Source organism: Stigmatopora nigra, chromosome 13 (assembly GCF_051989575.1).
Source record: "Stigmatopora nigra isolate UIUO_SnigA chromosome 13, RoL_Snig_1.1, whole genome shotgun sequence".
Lineage (NCBI taxonomy): Eukaryota > Metazoa > Chordata > Actinopteri > Syngnathiformes > Syngnathidae > Stigmatopora > Stigmatopora nigra.
The window spans coordinates 713,084-736,846 of record NC_135520.1 but is presented as its reverse complement, the minus strand read 5'-3'; the positions used below and the strand labels follow the sequence as shown (position 1 = coordinate 736,846).

Below are 23,763 nucleotides of genomic sequence, written 5' to 3'. Positions count from 1 at the left end.
TTACTTGTAAACAACTCCTATTTGTGCCTTTCAAGTTGTACTTTTAATAGTACAGCTAAGGAAAAAAACAACAGATGCCTTGACGGGGACAAGATAGTCTTGAATTTATGGCTGTATTATGCAAGTCATAACAAAAGCGTCCGGTATATTTTTAGCGTGGGCGTCGGGAGCTCTTTGAAATCCCCACGTGAGAACGCGGACCTAAAGGCAACGCATTCGCCGATTGGACAACAGCCTCATTAATATTCAGAAAAGACCAGCCGGTCGCTGGCTGCTAACCGCGCCTTATTGCCATAGGCGGGCAGGTTCCTCATTGATCCCGCCCTCCTTTCCTCCTCCTCCTCCTCCTCCTCCTCCTCCTCCTCCTCCTCCTCCTCCTCCTCCTCCTCCTCCTCGTTAGCGGCTGTCCACATTCCCGCTGGTCGCTAGCTCCCTTCCCCCCTTCACCGAAGCCTTGTAACGGCAAAGCCAGGCCGACAAAGTCCGGGAGAGAATGGTAAGAAGTCGCTCCCGGTAGTCCTCTAGCGGTTCCGTTAGCCCCGCGATAGCTTTCCGTTAGAACCGTGCGCGTGCGTGGCTGTAGGCGTGCGCCGGAATGGCGTCCAGGCGTCATGTTAGCCAGCATGGCCGCCGCTATGAGTCGCCGACGGGACCGAACGTGGTCAAAATATCGTGGTGGCCGGCGTTCCGGCGTGGGTAGAGTCGGTGTCACTAGCCACCGGACTCGCTTGGTACTTGGGACCCGACCGGACCGGCGTTATTTTGGGCCGAGCCGGACTTTGGGGCCGTTATGCCCCGGGGCGGCCATTTTAGCCCCGCTAGCCACGCCACTCCACCGGACCGGACATGTCCCAAGTAGCCTACGTCATGAGTTAGCTTAAAAAAGGAGAAAAATAACTTTAAAATGATGTCTACTCCAGGGACTGTAAAGTGTAAACTCTTAAAGTTGGCAAAAGTTGACGTCTATCGCTGTCAATGACACTTTCGTATTGTGTACATGGGAATTTCTTAAGTTTTTATTGTTGCACTGATAGCCGTCCCCCAAAATGGTGCACTAAAATGTCATGGATATCAGAGCCGCGATCGATATCGCCCCGAGATTTGGTTTCCAACTGCCGGTCGCCCATCCCAAGATGGCTGCCGCAGCCACGAATTGAAATATTTCTTTTGTTTCTGCGGGCAGGCGTCAGGCGTGACCGTAAACGACGAGGTCATCAAGGTGTTCAACGACATGAAGGTGCGCAAGTCGCACCGGTCACCCGAGGAGGTGAAACAGCGCAAGAAGGCGGTCCTCTTCTGCCTCAGCGACGACCGCAAGAAGATCATCGTGGAGGAGGGCAAGCAGATCCTGGTGGGAGACATCGGCGACTCGGTGGACGACCCCTACGCCTGCTTCGTCAAGCTCCTCCCCCTCAACGACTGCCGATACGGACTCTACGACGCCACCTACGAGACCAAGGAGTCCAAGAAGGAAGATCTGGTCTTCATCTTCTGGTGCGTAGCCCCTTTTTGTTCCCCAGCGAGTGGTCGTGGGGGATGTTGTCGTTGGGTGGCTTCCTGTTTTTTTGGGGGGCACTTCCTGTATGTTTGATTTGGGATGATTCTGGGTCACTTCCTTTCGCCCCATTTTGGGCCCATTCTGAGACGCGGGGCAATTCCTCAGATGGGGATGCGGATTGGGCAGAAATGGCATGGTTTGACGTGGCTTCTTTTTTTGGCTCCTCCCCCCCCCCCCCCCCCCCCCCCCCCAGGGCTCCCGAGGGCGCTCCCCTTAAAAGCAAGATGATCTACGCCAGCTCCAAAGACGCCATCAAGAAAAAGTTTACAGGTGAGTGCGAGTTTATAGGAGAGGGAGTCGCCCCGTCGGCATTTTGGGTTCCGATCGTCTAGCGTGCGGGTGTCCAAGTAGCGGCCCGGGGGCCAGATCTGGCCCGCCAGTTGATCACAACTTAGTGTTTTGACGGCGCCGCTGTCTTTTTCCCGGCAGGCATCAAGCACGAGTGGCAGGTGAACGGACTGGACGACATCCAGGACCGTGCCACGCTGGCCGAGAAGCTGGGCGGCAACGTGGTGGTCTCCCTGGAGGGGAAACCGCTGTGACGTGGCCCACTCCTCGCCAAAGCCCTCGCCAACGCCGCCGCCGCCGAGGACTGGGCTGTCTTTAGGCCCGATTTTCTTTCCCCTTTTCTTTCTTTTTTTTTCGCTTTGTTTTTGGTCCCACGGGCGTAGGAGGTGCAGGTCAAAGGTCAATTATGCAAACCCCTCCCTCTTTCCCCGACGGGAAAAGTGGTCTTCGAGCGTTGCCAAAAAAACACAAAAACCGGGCCTTTTTTTTGTCGGTTTGTTTTGTACGTGACTTTAATTTATTCTGGTTGGTCGTCGGACGGCGTGGGCTCTCTTTTTCTCTCTCTCTCTCTCTCTCTCTCTTTCTTTCTTTCTCTCGTTTGGCTTTGAATGTAACGCGTGGTGGGATGGAAGCCCCGCCCCCTTACCCCGGATGCCCGAGCCACTGTTCGGCGGCGGCGACAGCCGGAACGCCGCCACATCCGCAGCCTTAAAGGTGGAACCTTGTTTGTGACCTCGCAGGAAGCCGCTCTGCAATAAAAGCCTGTGGCCCCGCCCACCTCTCTGTCCATAACATCTTTTTTTTTTCAATAGTTAATAGACCCAACGCCATTTAATAGACCCACCCCCCATTTACTAGACCCGTTTCTATTTGTGGCGTCCAATCCATGACGATCGGGTTTCAGTGGCCTGGCAATTCCTAGCATTCCCGTTGTGTTACGCACTCATCTTCCCCGACGTGGTGAATAGCTGACCCCTCTGGTGGCCATCTTGGGTGGGGCAAAACATCTTGAAAATTGGGCATTATTTCATCATTGTCATCGATACAGTTGAGCTTATTTTTAGCACGCCAAGACTCAAAATATAGCACACATGGCCATCTTTTTTTGTAATTCTTATTTTTATTTGTAAGAGGGCAGTCGAAGCACTCAAAAGCAAAATAGAAGAACACGCACCCAAGAAATTGGACAATATTTTCAACCGTTTTTTTTTAGCTCATTAACAGTTTCTTCCCCAAATCAAAATAACCGCAGTTGGCAAAAAAGACGATAATTGGGTTTATTCTTCACTCGTGCTGTGCGCTATAAAGAAAAATCATTATAGTATGACACCAATTGGTGAAAATGCTATTAAGTGGCGGTAGCGGAATCTGGAGGCCCATTGATAGCCCTCTGCTGGCCCAAACTGCCATTGCAGGCACTTTATATTAAGATTGTGACAATTTATTGATTTATGACCCCCAAAAAACTAGAAATAATTTCGAATGCCAAAATTTGTGGCTATAAAAGATGATCCCGCCCCCTTGATGTAGGTGGTCATATTGCACAGCGCGACTTGAAAATAAAGTCCAAATGATCGTAGGAAACTGCGGCCCAGGCCAGGCGGCTTTTTGTTGTTGTGGCTAAGGCTCCGCCTCATTTGCTGGCCACGGACCTCCCCTCGATCCTGACCACGGTGTCCCTGCTCAGCTTGTCGGCCAGCCCGTCCAGTCCGGCGTCGGATAAATCGTTCAGTTGCCACTCCGTCGTCACTGCGGGAGACAGACGCCGTGGTCAGGGCCATCGTCGGTGACCCATACCACCACGTTCGCAATCCTGGCGGACGCTACAGGTCCCACAAAGTACGGATAAATAGGTCGCGGCGGGCAACTCACAGCCGAACGCTTTCTGAATAGATTTTTGCGACGTGCTGTGGAGCATCTTCTTCCCGATGGAAGCCGTATCCGGGGCCCTGAGTGGGGAGAACAAAAAATGGAATGAAAATAAGATAAAAGGACCAATGAATGAACCCTTGAATGGACTGACCAACTGATGAAAATGAGCTGTTCTTTATTTTTGGCGTTGTCCGTGTCGTAGGAGACGTCGTAGAGGGCGTATCGGCAGTCTTCTTGGGGCAGCAGCTTGGTGAAGGAGGAGAAGGGGTCGGCGTCGTCCCACATCACCTGCTTGCCCTGGTCCACCACGATCTTCTTCTTGTCGTCGCTCAGACGGAAAAAGGCCACCTTCTGCTTACGGTGCTTCTTCATGTCCATGAACAGCCGCATCACCTCGTCGTCCACCGTCACGCCCGACGACTGACCACCAAAGACAAACGCTAAGTACATGGTCGCAATAGATTGGGCGCCCGGCCCATGCCTTTTCATTGCTACCCTCATCTTTTAGGCCAATTGGATGAGAAGGATTATTTGTGTGAAAATAATGACATATGATGCCCCTCCTAAGATGGCCTCTGGGCGGCCATCTTGGTAGGGGCACCGAAAGCTCTTTCCTCATTCTCCCGTCAATTGAATTCATCGCTAGTAAACGTCCAATCCATTCAAAGTGAGAATGGAATAAACATTCCCACTTGAAATCGATTGGACGTCTCCCACCGACCGATCGGACTCTGTTGACGCCAATCTAATAGGGCGGGGCTTGGACCGTCCAAGTAGCGCCAATGACGTCTACCAATCAAAAGCGTATCGTCGGGCGATAGCGGCTAAAGCTAAGACGCTTCGATGAGCAAAATCGGGCTTGACGCCGGTCGATGACCAATCGTATGTCTTTTTTAAAAAATCTTTTTACCAAAAGCAGACTAAACCCAATCCTTTCTTACCAGGAAAAAACCAACCCCCCAAAAATCAACCACCCACCAGTCGACCCGTCTTGAAAATCGGACAAAACCATCCATTTTTTCCCCTTAAAACAAAAAATCTGCACTTCCCGTGGCCATCCGGGAGAACCGGTTTCACCTGACGTCGCCTCGGCGACCGGAGCGCTCGGGTTAAACTCCCCCGACCCGGCTTCCCCTTCCAAAAATCGGCGACGCGTCTCAAACCCGAGCCGATTCGTAGCGAGAAGAAACGGAAAAACCCAAAAAACAAAGGCTAAAGTCCCGCTCACCATTTTGTCTCCGAAGGTCTTGCGACGAGACGAAAAGTGAGCGGCTTTGGGAAGGTCTTGACGAATCCAGGAAGTATCTGGTGACGCCTTTAAAGGCGTGCCCCGACCGCTTCGGGGCATCTCCCTCAGCGTTGGCTAACCACTACCCACATGCGTCATTGGCTAGCCACACCCCTCCCTCCCTCTCTCTCTCACTGTCTTTTACCTTTAAAGTGACACTGAAACTTTTCAAGCGGCCATTTTAGGAGACCAGACAATCCCCGGGACGCTTCACTATCATTCTGCCTTCAAGTCATTTGCATTAATAGTCAAAAAATACCAGAAATGGCCAACCATTGCTATATGTAGCATGACTTCACATGGTCCCAGCGGACATTTTGGGAGGCCGGGCCGTCCCCGGGACGCTTCGCTATCGTTCTGTGTTCAAGTTCTTTGCAAAAAGTGCCACCAAAAGTTGTTTAAAACCAACTAAATTGCCACACAGGACAACTTTATAATTGAAAACAAGCCTCGGCGACCGGTCGGCCTCCATTTTTGGTGGGCGACCACTCCCCGGGACGCTTCACGACTCTTTTTGAATGTGAAATTGTAATATCCCACCCAATTGTCACATAGCGCGAGTTTATCATCCTTAACAAGCCTCGGCGACCACTCGGACTCCATTTTGAGAGGGCGACCACTCCCTGGGAAACTTGATTTCTTTTTTTTTTGTTTCATGACGGCAAGGAAAAGGCGTCAGGCCACACCCTCCCCCGCCGCCCAAAAATTCCAAGCGCACTAAACGGCTGAAGATCAGGAGAAACCTGTCCTACCGAGTCGACCGCTCCGATTGGTCGAAACCGGCGTCGCCTCTGCGAAATTCACTTTTGTCGGACCCGTTTTTCTTCCCGCTGAAGTTTGCAGCGAAAAAACACTCTGGGAAAGACATTTACGTCCACCTTTTGTCCCTCGGAGTGCCCAAATGGATTGGACGCCCCTCACCGTCATTGGCAGCTAACAAGCTAACTAGCGTCGTTCAAACCGAAGCAAACAAAACCTTTTAATTTCAGAAACTTTTATTTATTGACCATTTAAAACAGCTGGCAACCAATTCTTCTGTTAAACCGGGCTAAAATGGGCTCCAGCACCCCCTGCGACCCTTGAATGTACAAGAACACATGTCCTAAACGTCATGGGTCACGGGTGACGCCATGTTTTTTTTTTTTTTTTTTACTCGGGTGTTTTGAAAGCGGCGTCATGACGTCACACGTCTTCCTGTCTCCACCCGTCGGCAGCCATGATGGTAGGTTAGCTTGGCATCTTTTCTCTTCCCTCTCCGCCTTTGCATCTTTTATCGGCACCTGGTCGGAACAGAACCGACGGGAACCCCCCGCGGTTCCGACTAGCTTGCGCTAGGCTTCTAAAAATGACGGCCTTGTGTGCTTTGTGTCCCCGTAGCAGGAAGGACTGGACGACGGACCAGACTTCCTCTCCGAGGAGGACCGAGGGGTGAGTTTTTTCCTCCGTTTGCCTTTTATTTAACGTCATATTTCGTCACTGTGCGCCGAAACCTCTCGGTTCAGTTCGGTTTGTGGCACCGGTGCGGCTAAAAGAGACTTGTTAGCCTGTTTTGGCTTCTCCCGTTAGCATTAGCTTCCTGCTACCTGCAGTTTTGAAGAAACTGGTTCTGCCAGTAGGTCACGTGATTGTCACGTGTACTTCTTTCGCTTTAAACTGGAGAAAAAGTCAACAAGCAAAAGCCAGTGTAAATAGTGTTCATTTATTTTTCATTTACTTGACAATAATTTATCTATTAAGGCCTTAACAATATTGGTACGAGTACGTAACTGTCATACTGAGGTGAGATGCGTTTGGGTGCCAACCAGATAGTCAGAAATTTGACCTTTTTCTTTTTTTGGATGACCAAAGGCACCTTTAATGTAAACTTCAAAGAAAATGAAAACGTACGTTGTTTTGATATTAAAATTTTGTAATATTTGTATACAAGATGAAGAAATTCCCAACGTTATTATGTTAAACATTTTTAATTTGGTGATTATTAATCACGACAAAGAAAAACATTGTATTATTTTTGTGGTCGGGCAGCCCAGGGCGGTCAGCGTGGACCTCCAGACGGACGCCACGCTGCAGGTGGACATCTCGGACGCCCTGAGCGAGCGAGACAAGGTCAAGTTCACCGTGCACACCAAGGTGAGACATCCGTCCTCGCCCCCGTCCGTCCCCCATTACCCACCCCCGTTATGCGTCCGCAGAGCACGCTGCCCAACTTCAAGCAGAACGAGTTCTCGGTGGTCCGTCAGCACGAGGAGTTCATCTGGCTTCACGACTCTTTCGTGGAGAACGAAGACTACGCCGGCTACATTGTGAGTCGCCGCCCTGCCTTCACCGTGCCGTAGTCTGACCTCCCGTTCCGGCCGCGGTTCAGATCCCGCCCGCTCCGCCCCGGCCCGACTTTGACGCCTCCAGAGAGAAGCTGCAGAAGTTGGGAGAAGGCGAGGGCTCCATGACCAAGGAGGAGTTTACCAAGATGAAGCAAGAACTCGAAGCGTAAGTTTTATTTTTGCATTCATTTAAAAAAGGAAATGAAAGACTCCTACTACAAAACCTGGAATAAAAACACAATTAAACGTGTCCCGTGATGATTTTAGAGAGTACCTGGCCATCTTCAAGAAGACGGTGGCCATGCACGAGGTGTTCCTGTGCCGCGTGGCGGCGCACCCCGTCCTCCGGAAGGACCTCAACTTCCACGTCTTCCTGGAATACAACCAGGACGTGAGTTGTGCCACCGTTTTTTTAGCCAATATGGCCGCCGAGACTTAACGTAACGCCCCTTACGTTGATCCAAGCTGAGCGTGCGAGGGAAAAACAAGAAGGAGAAGCTGGAGGACTTCTTCAAGAACGTGGTCAAGTCTGCCGATGGCGTCTTGGTGGCGGGCGTCAAGGTAAACGCCGGGATTTTTCCTCGCCAATGCCGCCATTGTACCTCCCGTTTCGCCCCCGCAGGACGTGGACGACTTTTTCGAACACGAGAAGACTTTTTTGTTAGAATACCACAACCGAGTCAAAGACGCCTCGGCCAAGTCGGACAGGATGATCCGTTCGCACAAGAGTAAGACCCTGCCACCGTGCGCCTAGGAAGCTCCGCCCCCTTGACTCTTGACCAACTCGTTTCTCTCCAGACGCCGCCGACGACATCAACAGAATGGCCTCCACTCTCTACGTGTTGGGGACGCAAGATTCTACTGATTTGTGCAAGTAAGATGGCCGCCACTGGATGTGGGGGCGTGGCCTCGGCCTATAATAGGAAATTACAATGACCTGACGGTATTATTTGATATGACTTCCTAAAAGAAGATGCTAGTTGTGACTTGTTTGTATGTCAATGCATCGACTTGAATGGGAACCTTGCCCCTACCAACATGGCCGCCGTGAGCTCACGTTACTGCACTTTTCCATTTCAGGTTCTTCCTCAAAGTATCGGAGCTCTTTGAGAAGACCAGGGTAAGGTCACATGACAAGCGTAGCGGGGTCAGCCCGATGACCCGTCACGACAATTGGCTTTTTTCTTTTTCCCGCCAGAAAATCGAAGCTCGCGTGGCCGCCGACGAGGACCTCAAGCTGGCCGACTTGCTGAAATATTACCTGAGGGAGTCGCAGGCCGCCAAGGTACCGTCCCGTCTCGCCGATGACGGCCGGACGACCAGCCGGTCTTTGCTTAACGCCAGTGTGTCGCCCCCTACAGGACCTCCTGTACCGTCGCAGTCGGGCACTCCTGGACTACGAGAACGCCAACAAGGCCCTGGACAAGGCTCGCTCCAAGAACCGCGACGTCCTCCAGGCGGACACTTGCCAGCAACTGTGCTGCCGCAAGTTCGACAAGATCTCCGAGTCGGCCAAGCAAGGTCCGACCCAAGTTCCGGTCCAAGTTCTGGTCCAAGTTCTGGGTTCCCCAATCGCTCCTTTTTGGGACGTCCACCATCGTCCATGGCACTCAACAACTTTGTCTTCTCCTCCAGAGCTCATCGACTTCAAAACGAGGCGAGTGGCGGCCTTTCGGAAGAACCTGGTGGAGCTCGCCGAGCTGGAGCTAAAACACGCTAAGGTAGCTAGCCATGCTAACGGTCGGCTGCCTTTTTTTGACCGCTCCTCCACTTTACCGTGACCTTTGACCTTTCAGGGGAATCTGCAGTTGTTGCAGAGCTGTCTGGGTGTCCTGAGAGGAAACACCTAACCACGCCTCTCGTCACAGCCACGCCCACTATACACTTTTTGGGGGGAGGGGTTTGCGCAGCAAAACAAAAAAAAAGAAGGCTTAAAAACAACTCAACTAAGTCGTTTCTTTTCAGAAATATTTAGCGTTGCACCGATACGTCGTCTAAAGGACATGATCGCTATCCAAGGGACTACTAAGAATTAACAGGGGCATGCTGGGAAATATGTATTTACTTATCAATTCCTGGTCGCCCTACTCAAGATGGCTGCCCAATGATGTCAAACATGCAGTCGTGTGTGGTATCTTGTCTAGGTTTATCCAATTGATTTGAAGGGGGTGGGGCTAAACATCTTTTAGAAATGCCTTAAGCTACTTGTTGGCTTCAATTGGAACGTTGCCCCTACCAACATGGCTGCCCGAAAGATGTCTTTCGAGGGGATAGAAAGGAAAGGAAATATTAGTTTTATTTTTTACGCTATCGGTGCAACACTACTCAGTAAACGCTGTCCTCTGGGTCTTCAAACCGGGGTTTTCTCGGATCAGAGCGGTTGAGAGACCCCTTCAGGGTCCGCTTCCATCTAGGTAAATCCGTCCAGTGTTGCGGAGGACCTTTGGCCAGTTGTTTTGCCGCCTTCTAATCCAGCTGCGTTTTTCACCAAGTAGGAGGGGCCACACAAAGAAAGAAGGAGAACAAAATAGGCTGAAAGGAATCAATTACCGATATCGTTAACTTGTATGTGGAAGTCTTAAAATAGGGAAAAAATGTCAACATTACCAAGCAAATGTCAGCTAACATTAAAATAATATTCCATAAAATGTCCTCATCGATATGTTTTAATACATTTCAAATCTTGACCTGTCGTTGCCCTCACCAACATGGGCGTCCAGAAGCCATCTTGGTAGGGGCAATACATTGACTTGCAATTTAAGTTACCTATAATTGATTAGTTATCGCTAATCATAATATCATTATTATTATTATCTCTGTTTTTTCTATGTGTGGCTCAAATATTTGGTGGCCCATTCTTATGAAAAGAAATGACAACCTTGTACAGGTTTGTATTCCAGTAAAGTACAGTACGGTAGTTGACTAATCATGTCCGCTTACGATTGTCTCGATTGTCATTTTCCTCTCTTAATTGTAGCTCCTTTCCCGTTTTTATTTGTGGGGGGAGCTTAAGTGTGTTTGCCTTAATGTCACTCTTGTTATTTTTCTTTTTTTCGGTTCTCTTTTTATTTGCAAATTACTGTAAACGAATGTTTTTTTTTCCCACTCAACGTGACCAAAGCTTCCGTATCATCAAAGATGGCGATAAGAGTACAGTAAAAGAAATAAAGGTGCCAGTTCAATCAATGAGCTGCTTTCCTTTTCACAATAAAACTTTGAAAAACTACTAGACATATTTTTTCAATATTTTAATAGTTGTTTCTTATTAATATGAATTGTTTTTGCATAATACAGCGGTATAGGAAAAAAGACTGATACTGTGGCAGCAGAATTCATCCGGTTTAACCGGATATCAATTCTTCGTAATAAAAGCAATTCGTGTTCTCAAATATTCCTATTTTGAACTATTACATTATATATTTTGCCATTATTGACGGTTTCATTTGTCTAGTAATATAAATAAATGTTCAACTCCGATTACTTCTAATTCTAAAGTCTAGTTTTCGACATAAAAGGCCATTATTGTGAAGGGCCGGATGTGCCCACGTGATTGCTGCGGATTTCAGAGCAGAACCAAACACTGCTTCGCTTCTGTAGCCTTTGCACTTTCCCGCAGGACGACCAACAGTTGGCGTCAAAATGAGCTCCATCGGTACCGGGGTATGTTTTATTCTTCTCTAATATGATGATTTATACAGTTAACCGCTTGCTTAATCTTAATTTGTCTTGGTAGAAGATTTAATTAATCAATTTCCCGAGAAAAGTCAAAGAAATAGCCTCTGGCTAGTTAGCTGTTAGCTTGCTGAGTCACTCGGCAGCATGGAGGCCGGCCTAGCCCGAACACTTAATACGAGACTTAAAATAAACCCAATGACTCTCTAGTTATTGCTAAACTAAAAATTCTCACAGTTTATGTTAAACTTAAACATTCACGCATGCGATATTGTCAAAAATAGCTTCGTTAGATGAACTCATTCAGACAATGAACGCGCGCCTCATTGGAAAAGCGCTGCGTCAGCGTGTCCGCCATATTGGATGTGCCGAAACAAATGTTAAAATAAGAAAATGTTTAAACCAATTCGTCCTGTCTTATTTTGATCGTCCTAAGGTTAACCCATCCATGACCATTGACAAGAAATCGGTTTTTAAAAAGATGTATGGTTTTGAATGAACTTGCATGTGTGTTATTAACGAAGGTAGACCTCCAAACCAACAGGAAATGGTCACTTGAACGCATTTTAATTTCCATTTCAGTACGACCTGTCGGCGTCGACCTTCTCTCCCGACGGGCGAGTTTTCCAGGTCGAATACGCCATCAAGGCTGTGGAGAACAGCAGGTAAGCCGAGTGGACTTGCAATGTCCAATTTATTACCAAAAAAGGCCATATGAACATATATTCCAACGTTGGTGTTTTTCTTCAGCACAGCCATCGCCATCCGCTGCAAAGATGGCGTCGTTTTTGGTGTGGAGAAGTTAGTTTTGTCCAAACTCTACGAAGAAGGCTCCAACAAACGCATCTTTAACATTGACAGACATGTTGGCATGGTAACTACACGTGCGTACACTTGACATTATTGAAATACTTCAATCAATGTTTCTCTGATGTATTGGATAGTGAACCCCCCCAAAATATTGAAATACTTTCTCTCTTCCTAGGCCGTGGCGGGCCTCCTGGCGGACGCTCGTTCGCTCGCCGAAGTAGCCCGCGACGAAGCCTCCAGCTTCCGCTCCAACTATGGCCACGACATTCCTCTAAAGGTAAGCGTCTCGCAACAAATTTGGACAAATGGCCGCTTTTTTATGCGGCATATTTTTGTAACCGTCAAGAGGGCGTTTGTTGACGGTGCTAGAGGTACAAATCCATTGCAAGGTCACTTCTTTGGTGTTTGTGTCATTGTTCATTCATTCTTTTCCGGCTTACTTGCCCATTGTCAAAACGTTCCGTTATTTAGAAAGTTGTGCGCTCATTTCCTTTCCAAATATACATATATTAGAGTTTGGTGATAAAACTATAACAGTAATAATTTCAATTTTCAACGTTAATATTAAAAAAACGTTCAATAAAAAAATCGTTAATTTTAAACTGTAGTTTCGTCACTTGACCACAATAGAGAATGGGGGCGCTGTTGCACGATTAACTAACACTCAGGAGAAGACGATGATGAAAAAGAACCAAAATACCTTTTGAAATCATCATATTTTATATTCTCTTTTTCTCATAAAGTTCCTCAAAGTTGAAACAAAAATACTTATCGTGATAATTATCATTTTTTCCCCCAAATGGCTTAAATAGGCTGCCGGGTAGTGCAGCGCCTTTTCCACCTGACTCGGGTGAGGGCAGTCTGCGTTCGATTCACACTCTGTGTTTAACTGTGCCTTGCGATTAACTGGCAAGCCGCTTGCTACCAGTAGTTGGCTGGGATAGGCTCCAGCACCCTCCGGTAAGCTGAATGAATGACTCAAATGTGGACTCTCTCCCCACAGCACTTATCGGACCGCGTGGCCATGTACGTGCACGCCTACACGCTCTACAGCGCCGTGCGGCCTTTTGGCTGCAGGTGAGTCCCGCCCGCCCCCTTCCGTCGGCCCACCCGCCAGCCACCGTGGCTGACGTGTATCATCGCCCCCGTAGTTTCATCCTGGGCTCTCACGACAAGGACGACGGGCCTCAGCTCTACATGGTTGACCCCTCGGGCGTCTCATACGTGAGTCCTCGCCGCCAGAAAAAAAAGCACCGTACATTTGTGGGAGTGATGATGTTGAGAAGGTTTCGCTAATTGGCCTGACTTCACGTGATGTGGACAATTTCTCTTGGCTGTCTGACCGCACAAACGCCAGCACGTCTGGGCTCCGCACGCGCCGCCACAACGACACCCGTTAACGCCCGGCCGGGTGTCTTGTTTCAGGGCTATTGGGGGTGCGCCATCGGAAAAGCCAAACAAGCCGCCAAGACGGAGATCGAGAAACTGCAGGTTTGTTTTTGGTCGTTAGAAATAGATGCCGCGCATCTGTGGGAGTGATGATGCTGAGAAGGTTTCGCTAATTGGCCTGACTTCATGTGATGTGGACAATTTCTCTTGGCTGTCTGACCGCACGCATACTTTTTTCTCTTCAGTAGTTTTATATTGGGCCATTTTGTAACCTATTTTTGCATTGCAGATGAAGGACATGACGTGCAGGGAACTGGTCAAAGAGGTGGCTAAAATGTGAGTACAAAAACCTAGTGGGAATATTACCACTGATGAACAGTATCCACTTGTATTCATAGCCATGTTAGCCTGGCGTTTTTGTACTCACTAACGGCGGCGTTTGCTTTGCAGCATCTACATTGTTCACGACGAGGTCAAGGACAAAGCCTTCGAATTGGAGCTCAGCTGGGTCGGAGAAGGTAAGTACGCCGCGCCGACCGACCCTCTCGCTCCCTCGCTTCTCGGGATGATGAGTATCAAGATGGTTTCGCTACATGACTGAACTTCAGTGATGTCACTTCCTCTTGGCTGTCTGACCCTCGCGTTGTTTGCACGGCTGTCCTGAAGCGCCAACTCGCCGCCTTTCTCATCTTTCTTTTCCACCTCCCTTTAGTCACAAATGGACGACACGTGCTGGTCCCCAAAGACGTCAGGGAGGAAGCAGAAAAATACGCCAAGGTGAGGGAGGCGTCCGGGAATGTGTGTTATCATGTGTCTCACGCCGTCTCGCTTTCTTTTTTCAGGACTCGCTAGAGGATGAAGATGACTCAGACGAAGACAACATGTAAACTGCCCGCTGACTTTTTTTGTTTGTTTGTTTTTCAATGTTTTATAGTTTAAAATAAACTAACGTGTTTCCAGTCCTGTCTTCTTCGTCTATGTCACGGTGTACGGAAATGACCATAAAGGGATATGCTAGCTAGCGCTTCCTAGGCTGGGACAGCTTGCTAAAAAAAGATTGGGTTTTTAAATCTTAAGTAGTATCTTTGACAAGGCAAAATGTCCAATCCGTAAAAGTAGATTGAGAGTCGTAAATGGGGGCTGAAATTGTAAACAAGACACCCAGATTAATTGGAAGGCACCGTAAAAGTACATCCACAGTACTTAAGCCACCTTCACCGTATTTCTCCAGAATTTTCTACCGTAAAGTCGTGATTTAAGCGAGAAAAACTCGACCAATTTGACTATTGTGTGCGTCGTAAACACGTTTCGGGGCGTGGCTTCACTCAGACAAGGAAGCTGGCTCCGCCAATAGCCTCCTGCACTCTCGCGCCCTTCCAATGGAACCATTTCCTGCCAAAACTTGCCCCAATCGGGACAGTCCTCCACCTCTGTCGTCATTTCCCTTGTGGCGCCACGTTTGTATCTGCCAACCGCGACCAACGCAACAGCAAGGGCCAATGAGAAGCCCATAATTCGCCAGCCAATTGGTGTCGAGCAGTGGCCCGCCGTCCACCAATGAGCTGACGCGAAACACAGGTCGGGACTCAACAGCTTGTTGTTCGTGGATCGCGTCGCGAGCCCGGGCGAGAGGGAAGCCAGACGCCTCGTTCAACGTGAGTACAAAAATCTCCATTTAGCGGCCCGAAAAGTGTCGCCGCCCGGCCGCTCCGGGACACGTTGAGCCCGGGTGCGAGGGGAGGCTGCGCCGGGGGTCGGAAGATGTCCGCTTTCGCCGCGCTCGCCAGCAATTGAATGGCAGCCGCGGCTTGTTTTCGCTCGGAAGAAATGTGAATGTGTGTGCGTGCCTTTTGTCAAACAGCCGAACGAACAGCTAATGTGTCATTTTTAAAGAGGAAACCCCCCATTTAATGTCGCGTTTTAACTCCGCCGCGGCCTGAAAAGTCAAGTTTGTCGTGCGCTGGCGAGCCAATGTTCCAAAGCGAGGCGCTTTAAATCTCCGGACAAACTAGCTCGCTAGCCCCCCTTAGCATGTTAGCTTCGACGAGCCGGAGAGCGGACGAAAGCGGTCTTGCGGTTTGTCTCACTGACCGCTCGCTTCCGGCGTTTATACCGGCGAAGGGTACACCGTGGCTCGCTCCCGTGAGAGGCTCGTTGGGGACCGGGTTAGAGAGCGCGAGGAAGGACAAAACTGGAGGGGAAGAGACGGAGCCAGCTAAAGTTAGCCGCTTAGCTGAGCTGACATGGCGACGTGACTCACGGCGGAGCTCTGGGCGGAGCGGGAAGGGGAGCGACTCGGTTCGGATGCGGACAGCGCACCCGAACGGGACTTCTAAACGGAGCCCCGACGGGACCCGCTACGACAACTTTGAAGGAAGGCCAGTTGACATGTTTGTTTTGACCCAACTCGGAGGGGAAACTCGACCGAGTTCTTAACTAGTTTTCTGACTACTTTACGAATCTTGCAGATCTCAGACAACTCCTTTTGAATGTTGCAACTGCCATTGACGGTGATTGACGTCGAGACCATTTTGACAACAACCATCTTCCGGTCCAAATGGAGTCAATGGTTATGTAGCAAGGTGGGAGGGAGGTGATCCAAAATGGACACCCAGTGAGCCAAAATGAAAGAAAAAGTTACCTGTCAGTACCGTAAAATTAACAACAAAGCGTACGTCTACCCCCGTCAATGGCAGACAAAGTTGCCCAAAATACAAACAAAAAATCTTGCGTGTGTGTGTTTTCTATTCTTTATGTTGTTAAACTTTGTACAGATTTTAAATGATCAAAGAGTACATAAATGTAAACATTGAGTCTTCAATGGCATAAACACGGGTCATTTTATGCCAAAAGTTCAAATGGCTTTGATTTTTATAGTGCTTTTATATGTTTAATTTTGATAAATAATCCTTGGCTGATTATTTCACCCACTTTTTGTGTCACGCAGGAATCCAGGAAAGTTCCGGAGCTGGACTTCCTCAAATAAGCGCAACAAAATGAAGGTGAGCGTTGAGGACATTTTGCACCAACGTCATTGAATGTGGGCTTACGATCTTCTCCTTTTTTTTTTTTTGTTCAGGCAGCCGACGAGCCTGCCTACCTGACCGTGGGTACCGACGTGAGCGCCAAGTACCGGGGGGCCTTCTGCGAGGCCAAGATCAAAATTGTCAAGAGGCTCGTCAAGGTCAAGGTGAGAAAAAAAATGGCGACCTGACGTCAGTGTTTGGTCACAATATGTCCTCCTCATCTATTTATTTTTTGTATTATTTTGTTAAACTTTTTTTGTGGCGTGGTGGATAAGTGGTTTTCACGTCGGGCTCGCATAGCCCTCTTTTAACAACATATCATAATATTTATCTTTCTTTCTTTTGTTTATTTGCCTGTAGGTGACTCTTAAAGGGGAAAGCACCAGCCAGGTGGTCCACGATGATCAGGTCAAAGGTCCCCTCAGGGTAAGCCTCCCCGTCGCCGTGACGACAACCCGACCCATCGCTAATGCTCCGCCCCCTTCCGCCAGGTGGGCTCCACGGTGGAGGTCAAGACACACGAGGGCGCCTGTAGCGAGGGCGTCATCGGCAAGTTGACGGACGCCAGCCTCTACACCGTCGGTAAGCGCCGACGCTCGCCGGCGTCCGCGGGTTCGATGCCACGTGACTCGACGGGCTTTCCGCTTGCAGTTTTCGACGATGGAGACGAGAAGACGCTGCGGCGGTCGTCCCTGTGTCTGAAAGGCGAGCGGCATTTTGCGGAAAGCGAGGTGAGCTTCATCAAAATTAGGAAAATAAAATCAAGCATTGTTTTTAGTGATGTTTTTTACAGCAATTTACGTAGAAAAGAATGAAAATGTTGAAAGTATTGCCTTTGGTTTTCCATTTTTAACAACCGTGGCCGTTCATTGCGTAAACGTAACGTCATGTTTTTCCTTTGGGACATTATTTTGAAAGTCCAGCGCTCACTTCCTTTTCAAGGAGATGTCGCATATTGAGCGAGTCATTTCACCATAGTCTCCAAAAAAAAAAAAACGAGAAAATTCTCTTTTGGCCTCTCCCAAATCCTATTTTTGACATAAACGGCTGCCCCTCCCCCTTGTCCTCATCTTGCAGACCCTGGACCAGCTCCCCCTGACCAACCCGGAACACTTTGGCACGCCGGTGATTGGCAAGAAGTCCAACCGTGGACGGCGTTCCTCGCAGGCCGTGTGAGTCTCCGAGCGAGCACCCCCGACCGTCCTTCCCCTCACCACCGCTGACGTCCACGTCTCCGTCCGTCCTTCCGTCCTCCTCAGGGCGGACGAGGAGAACGAGTCGTCGTCCAGCGAAGACGACGAGGAAGAACGCGTGAGGCCCCACGATGATCTTCTGGGGAAGGTCTGTAGCGTCAAGAAGGAGGACCAACCCGCCTCCTGTTTCCTGGCACTGGTAAGCCACGCCCTCCCGGTGTAAGCCACGCGCTCCCGGATCTCATCTTTTGTTTTTTTTTGGGGTGGCCTAGGTGGTCTCCCCGAGCTGCAACGACGAACTGGTGGTGAAGAAAGATCAGTGTCTGGTCCGCTCCTTCAGCGACTCCAAATTGTGAGTACTGTGTTAAGAAAAATTAAAAAAAAAAAAAAAAGTATTTTGTCGATGTTGTCCTTCTTCCCCTCAGCGTGACGGTGGCCAGGAGGAACGTCCACCCCCTCAACTCTATCAACATTAACAAATCCGAGCTCTCGACGACGCGAGGTCAGTTTGACAGGCCATTTTCTTAGTTCTTTTGGCCCCGCCCCCTTCCTTGACGAGTCTCCAACCGGTTAGGCTTCGAGGCGGCCCAGGCCTTCGCCAGAAGAAAGGAGGTCCCGGAGATCTGGAAGATGGACATGAGTCAGATCCTGGACTCGTCGTCCAGCGACGACGAGCGCGACAACGACCAAGACGCCGACAAGGAGAGTGAAGACGAAGACCCCAGCGAGGAGGAAAAGAGGAAAAAGCTCATCAAAGAGGAGGTACGTGTGGGTTTTTTTTTTGTAAGTACAGCAGTAAATCATAAAATGTAATATACATCGATTTTACAAAATGATTTTTGAACTAAAAAGACAGAAAATGTGAATGATTGACGGTTTTATTCTTCCGACCTAGCCGGAGGAGGAGCCGGACCCCGAGGAGCAAGAGTACTTCCTTCGGCAGCTCTACAAATTCATGGAAGACCGAGGTACGTCCCACATTGTTTTTCGTCCTCACGTTCGCCCGCGTCATTTATTATATTTAATTTTTTTCAGGGACGCCTATAAACAAGCCCCCCGTCTTGGGCTACAAAGACCTGAACCTCTTTAAGCTCTACCGTCTGGTCTACCAACACGGCGGCTGCCGCAAGGTAAGCTCACATTTCGTTTGACTTTTATTTTGAAAGAACCTTGCAACGTCTTTTTAATATAAAGTAAATATTAGGCTTTTTCAGGCTCCTGTGTCATAAATGATATGTTTTTTGGCCCAAATTCCGAAGTTCCTTATTGTATGTAATGTGGGTCAGATTGAGAGCGGGACGGTGTGGAAGCAGATCTACATGGATCTGGGCATCCCCATCCTCAACTCGGCGGCGTCGTACAACGTCAAGACGGCCTACAAGAAGTAAGTCGGCGGCCCCCTAGAGGCCTTTTGCCTTGCCGGCGGCGCGTGACGTCCTCCCCTGGCTTCCCGACGTCCAGGTACCTGTTTGGCTTTGAGGAGTACTGCCGCTCGGCCTGCATCACCTTCAGGACGGTCCACCACAACAATTTGCGGGCCCCCAAAGTGGCGGGCCTGTCCAGGATGAGCGTCCCCAGGAGCGCCAGGTCCGACTTTGCCCTGGCCGCCCTCAAGCGCGAGGACAAGGGCGACGAGTCCGACAGCGCCAGCGACAAAGACGACCTCAAGGACAGGCACATGTCGCCCAGGGTGAGGACTTGCTCAAATGGACAGCAAACATTTTGGATTTGATTGATTTCTTTATTATTTTGGGGGAAAAAACTGAAAATCAGGAAATATAATATACATCTATACTCTTCATTTTAATTTAATAGTAAAACTTTCTTGGGCCGCACAAAATGATGCGGCGGGCCAGATTTGGCCCCCGGGCCGCCACTTTGACACCGGTGATTTAAGTCGTACCCTTCATTTATGAAAGAGTGATATTTCCCATCACATTGACAACAATTTGGCGTCTAATGTCCCCCGTCTTGTCCCCCATCTTGTCCCCCACAGGGGAGGAGACGATGCAGCATCAAAATGGAGGCAACCAAGATGGAGCCGCCCAACAAGGGAGGAGAGGACATGGGCGAAGGACCCAGGGACGCGCGGCGCCGCAGCAGCCGACGTCTCGACGGCTCCGACCGCAGCTCCGGGGACGACGAGGACGAGGATGAAGAACACGACGATGAGGACGAGGAGGAGGACGACGAAGACGACGAAGACGACGAGGACGACGAGAGGGAGAGGCGACTGGGCGCCAGGTGGGTCCGCCATTTCGTGTCAAGCCGTCCGACGACATTTTCAAACCCAACCGTGGCCTCTCAGGAGCGAGGACGACCAGGAGGACGGCGACGCCGTGACGGGGACAAAAGTGCGCGTCAAGTACGGCAGGGGGAAGACGCAGAAGATCTACGAGGCGCACATCAAGAAGACGGACACGGACAATGGCGAGCATTTCTACTTGGTGCACTACTACGGTTGGAACGTCAGGTGGGTCCTGAAAAAAACCGACTTGTAGCACATTTAGCTTCCAAAAAAGCCAATTTTCCAACCAAATCCAGCTTCTAACTCCATTCAAAAAATGCTTCCTCCTACCGCAGATACGACGAATGGGTGAAGGCGGACCGAATCATCTGGCCGGCGGAGAAAGGAACCCGCAAGAGAACCAGGAAGAAGGTCAAGGTAGGCCAAAGAGAGAGAGAGAGAGCCCCTTTCCCTGTTGTGGGCGGGACTTCCTGACCCACCTTTTTATCCCCCCAGAACAAAGAAGAGGCGGACGAGGAAAAAATCCCCGTGACTGCCGCGTTGGGCACGCCACCGACGACCATCACCACCAGCAGCACGCCGCCGCTGCCGCCCAAGACGACGGGGGCCAAGCGAGGACGCCCCCAAATCCGGAGCGCTCCCGGCAATACGCCGCCAGGACGCAAGACGCCCGGCGGCGATGGCCGACTCAACGGGAAAAGCGGACGGCCCGAGGCCCCGCCCAACATGGCCAATGGCGACAGTAAGCCCCGCCCATTGATTTTTTGTTGAAAAAATGGATTATTGGAGACTATTAGTAAAACACTTTTTTCCGTAGACGCGTCGCGCCTCAGGAGAACAAGATGGACGTCCGTAATGTACGACTCTGATCGCGCCTCCAACGGTGAGTCCTTCTTTATTGACTTCTTAGTTTTACCGTTGCTATGCCAATGAACAAGTTCATTTTGCTGTTACTCTACTTTATGCTTACTATATTGCTATTGTAATTGTCACTGTTAGTTATTAAAAGTGACTCTTCTATCTGTTGTCAAATTGACTAATTGACAAAAGTGCAAACTAGCACACTATAGCTGTTTGTCAAATGAAAGAGCGCCCCTTTTTCTCTCCCGTAGAGGATTCTGGGAACTCCACCGTGGACAGCGACTCCGAAGAACCACCCGACAAAAAGCCGTGGCGAGGCGAACCGGAAAACCAGGAAGAGGGCAAAGTGGAGGCGGCGCCTAACCAGACCTCCGTCGCAGCAGCCCCGCCTTTTCCCGCCACGCCGGAGGCCGCCGCCCACGTGGCCAGCCCCGCCCAAGAGAAGGAGCCACCTCGACCACTACCACCAACACCGCCACCGCCGCCGCCAATTGAGGAGACGTTGAAAGTAGAAGAAGAGTCCTCCGAAGAATTGGCCGAAACGGCGCCCCCTTCCCCGTCCCCTCAGCCCGACGCCCCTTCCGAAGACATCAAGACGCCGCTGCCGCCACCGTCGTCGCCGCCCGCGCCCAAAGTTCCCGAGGGCCAATCGCCGGCGAAACCCTCGAGTCCGGCCGGCGCCGTCGTCCCCGAGACGACGCCGCCGCCGCCGCCCCCTCCCCCGTCTCCTCGGAGTGTCCTGAGCAGACCGGACAAACCCATGGTGGTCCTCCACTGCCTCCCCGCGCCGCTCCCTCGGCCGGAACCCCGAGCGGAACCTCCGGCGGCGCCCCCCGCCGCCGTCTCCGCCCCCTCGGACACCGACTCGGCCACCGAGGAGGAGGAGGAAGAGGAGGAGGAGAAGGAGAAGGAGGAAAAACCCGAGCCCCGCCAAGAAGAAACGGCGGCCCCCTCGCCCCAATCTCCGCCCAGCCCCGTCCCCGAGGCCGTCGCCCCCGCGCCGCCCGAATCCCTTCCGTCACCCCTGCGCGCCGCCGAGGCGGAAAGCGGCGACCGCAAAGCCAAAGGGGAAAACCAGGCGCGAGAGCCGGAGAGCGAAGAGAAAGAAGAACGTCCGGCGGAGGGCGGCGCCGAGACTCCGCCTCCCGCCCGGGAGGCCCCGGGCCCCCTCCCCGGCGAAGAGCTCCCCATGGGCGCCGAAGCGTTGCTCTGCCACGAGGTGGACCTGGACGACCCCGACGACAAGGAGAAGCCGGCCCCTTCCCCCGAGCCCCGCCTCCCGGCCGGCGGGGAGCCGGGGCTCCGCCTCCCGGCTAGCGTGGAGACGTCGCCCCGCCGACCCTTCCTCCCCGACGGCGAGGAGGTCCCGGCGGACCCCCGAGTGGAGGAATTCACGGCGGGGGCCGGCGAAAAGCACGACGACGTCCGGTCCGGACTGGACGGCGACCCGTCGCCAGAAGCCCGAGGTGGGTTTGGCCCCCAAACCGCCCCTTTGACACCAGTGCATTACACCTTAAATCTCATTTTTTTTAAACTTTTGACATAACCTGTTTAATTTTTTAATCCATTTCAAACTAAAATGTGATTTTTTTTTTTTCCCCCTCCAGGTCAAAAGCGGCTGATGGAGTGCAACTCGACAAGCCCCGCCTCCAAAAAACACAAACGCAACCACAAGCGAGCCAGCGGAAGCGCGTCCAAGGGCGACAAGAACGGCGCAGGTGAGGACGCACACTCGCCGTCTCCGCCCTCCTTTGGACGGAAGCTAAAGCCCATCTTCCCTCCAATCAGGTCACAGCAGCGACAGCGAGGACCAATCACGGCTCTCGTCTCTGCCCAAGTCCACCAAGTCCCGCTGTCCTCCCGCGGCGTCGCCCAAAGACAAGCAGAACGCCGCCGCCTCTCCCCAGCGAGCGTCCAAGTGGACCTTTCAACTGGGTACGATGCCAGTGAGACCGTCCAATGGCGCGGCTTTTATTCTGAAAGGCTGCTTTTTTTTCTCCACGCAGATGCTTTGGAGAACATGTCGAGCAGCGAGAGGATCTCCTTCCTGCAGGACAAACTGCAGGAGATTCGCAAATATTACATGAGCCTCAAATCCGAGGTGGCGTCCATCGACCGGCGCAGGAAGCGTTTAAAAAAGAAGGAACGAGAAGGTCAGAAACACTTATTATTTTATTTCCACTAGCTTGCCGCACACCTTTGACTCCTCCCCCGATGTCGACCAACATAGCCGATTTCCGATCACGCGACGGCGGTTGTTGCTAACCTTCCCGGCTAACCTCCATCTTTCCTTCCTTCCTTCCTTTCCGCCAGTGTCCAACACCACGGCGTCCACCACGTCCTCGGGCTCGTCGGACGCCGCCATGAGCCCGTCGTCGACCTCGCCCGCTCAGAGCAACTTGGCGGTGGAGTGCAGGTGATGACACGCCCGAGCAAACGACCGACCGACCGACCCAGCGACCCATCGCAGATAAGGGACTGACTTTCCCGTTTTTGACTCTCCGTCGGCCACCGAGCACTTCTGCTTTTTTCCCTTCCGTACGGCCGCCAGGCGGTCGAGGGGGCGGAGCCCAATCCGCTGCTTATGCAAAACAGTACTCGAGTTTAAAAAAAAACAAAAAAAAACTTTTCTATGAAATTAGAGATTCTATTTTGCTAAGAAAAAGTTGATTTTTTTCCTTTTTTTTCCTGTTGCATCGCAGCGACTATTGGAATGTGCGTTCATTGGCTACCGACCCTCCCGCTTCAAACGGATTGGACGAGAGATCAATTTGGCCTCGGGAAGAACAAATTGAAAAAAAAAATAACTCGTTGGCTGCCACAGATTTTAATGGACCGCATAAGCAAAAAAAAGCTATTATTGTTGCCCCTACTAAGATGGCGTCCCTACCAAGATGGCCTTGTGGTGGCCCTCTTGGTAGGGGCGGTCAAAATGAATCCCCCGTCACTGATGGCGTGAGACGTCCAATCCATCGGCATCGTCTGTCGCCGTCTGTGGTTGCCGACGAGTTAAAATTTTGACGGGCGGGCGCCGTTTGACTTTTTGCGGCCTGGTTGGTTGAAAAATATGGCGCTGGTGGACTATTGTGTAAATAAGATGAGGGTGAAAATGTAAAGAATGATTTATAATATTTTTAAGAGAGGACTTTGTACGCTTACATCAGCTGCCCAAGAAAAAAAAAAACTTTCCAATAAAGTTTGAAAATATGAAATGGCGTGCGTCATTGACCATCATAG

At 50.8% G+C, this 23,763-nt stretch overlaps 5 protein-coding genes and 3 non-coding genes across 9 annotated transcripts; 7 read left to right on the top strand and 1 right to left on the bottom strand.

Moving 5' to 3' along the window:
• Window positions 1-355: 355 nt before the first annotated feature.
• On the top strand, window positions 356-2,623 carry LOC144205972 (cofilin-2). Its single transcript, XM_077730619.1, has 4 exons — window positions 356-496; window positions 1,184-1,494; window positions 1,752-1,828; window positions 1,988-2,623. The coding sequence occupies exons 1-4, from the start codon at window positions 494-496 to the stop codon at window positions 2,098-2,100; spliced, it is 504 nt and encodes a 167-aa protein (XP_077586745.1). The 5' UTR covers window positions 356-493; the 3' UTR covers window positions 2,101-2,623.
• A 323-nt stretch (window positions 2,624-2,946) lies between these two features.
• LOC144205971 (cofilin-2-like) lies at window positions 2,947-5,086 on the bottom strand. The gene is made up of 4 exons (XM_077730618.1): window positions 4,947-5,086; window positions 3,870-4,138; window positions 3,719-3,795; window positions 2,947-3,595 (listed from the first exon to the last, which is right to left on the bottom strand). The coding sequence occupies exons 1-4, from the start codon at window positions 5,064-5,066 to the stop codon at window positions 3,480-3,482; spliced, it is 582 nt and encodes a 193-aa protein (XP_077586744.1). The 5' UTR covers window positions 5,067-5,086; the 3' UTR covers window positions 2,947-3,479.
• Window positions 5,087-6,127: 1,041 nt separating this feature from the next.
• Window positions 6,128-10,553, top strand: snx6 (sorting nexin 6). Its single transcript, XM_077730615.1, has 14 exons — window positions 6,128-6,228; window positions 6,384-6,434; window positions 7,032-7,136; window positions 7,199-7,309; window positions 7,372-7,493; window positions 7,595-7,718; window positions 7,793-7,888; window positions 7,950-8,055; window positions 8,126-8,201; window positions 8,408-8,447; window positions 8,526-8,612; window positions 8,689-8,848; window positions 8,963-9,048; window positions 9,124-10,553. Exons 1-14 carry the CDS (start codon window positions 6,223-6,225, stop codon window positions 9,175-9,177), a joined length of 1,224 nt encoding a protein of 407 aa, XP_077586741.1. The 5' UTR covers window positions 6,128-6,222; the 3' UTR covers window positions 9,178-10,553.
• A 300-nt stretch (window positions 10,554-10,853) lies between these two features.
• Window positions 10,854-14,157, top strand: psma3 (proteasome 20S subunit alpha 3). Its single transcript, XM_077730616.1, has 11 exons — window positions 10,854-10,987; window positions 11,582-11,664; window positions 11,750-11,873; window positions 11,985-12,086; window positions 12,813-12,886; window positions 12,961-13,033; window positions 13,235-13,300; window positions 13,488-13,534; window positions 13,649-13,716; window positions 13,911-13,975; window positions 14,041-14,157. Exons 1-11 carry the CDS (start codon window positions 10,967-10,969, stop codon window positions 14,083-14,085), a joined length of 768 nt encoding a protein of 255 aa, XP_077586742.1. The 5' UTR covers window positions 10,854-10,966; the 3' UTR covers window positions 14,086-14,157.
• LOC144206922 (small nucleolar RNA SNORD53/SNORD92) lies at window positions 13,074-13,155 on the top strand. The gene has a single exon (XR_013328482.1). It is a non-coding gene; the product is annotated as a small nucleolar RNA SNORD53/SNORD92 (small nucleolar RNA).
• Window positions 13,340-13,421, top strand: LOC144206920 (small nucleolar RNA SNORD53/SNORD92). Its single transcript, XR_013328481.1, has one exon. It is a non-coding gene; the product is annotated as a small nucleolar RNA SNORD53/SNORD92 (small nucleolar RNA).
• Window positions 13,760-13,837, top strand: LOC144206919 (small nucleolar RNA SNORD53/SNORD92). Its single transcript, XR_013328480.1, has one exon. It is a non-coding gene; the product is annotated as a small nucleolar RNA SNORD53/SNORD92 (small nucleolar RNA).
• Window positions 14,158-14,696: 539 nt separating the features above from the next.
• On the top strand, window positions 14,697-23,738 carry arid4a (AT-rich interactive domain 4A). 2 transcript variants are annotated; one of them, XM_077731437.1, is made up of 25 exons: window positions 14,697-14,853; window positions 16,146-16,200; window positions 16,278-16,388; window positions 16,585-16,650; window positions 16,716-16,806; window positions 16,876-16,955; window positions 17,302-17,396; window positions 17,484-17,616; window positions 17,690-17,769; window positions 17,843-17,919; window positions 17,992-18,179; window positions 18,313-18,385; window positions 18,453-18,547; window positions 18,704-18,801; window positions 18,879-19,107; window positions 19,414-19,661; window positions 19,726-19,890; window positions 20,001-20,082; window positions 20,161-20,407; window positions 20,483-20,548; window positions 20,778-21,992; window positions 22,134-22,244; window positions 22,315-22,461; window positions 22,533-22,679; window positions 22,840-23,738. In XM_077731437.1, the coding sequence occupies exons 2-25, from the start codon at window positions 16,195-16,197 to the stop codon at window positions 22,944-22,946; spliced, it is 3,957 nt and encodes a 1,318-aa protein (XP_077587563.1). In that variant the 5' UTR covers window positions 14,697-14,853; window positions 16,146-16,194; the 3' UTR covers window positions 22,947-23,738. The 2 variants fall into 2 exon arrangements, with proteins under 2 accessions (XP_077587563.1, XP_077587562.1); XM_077731436.1 differs by lacking the exon at window positions 14,697-14,853 and adding an exon at window positions 14,909-15,576.
• The last annotated feature ends 25 nt before the right edge of the window (window positions 23,739-23,763 follow it).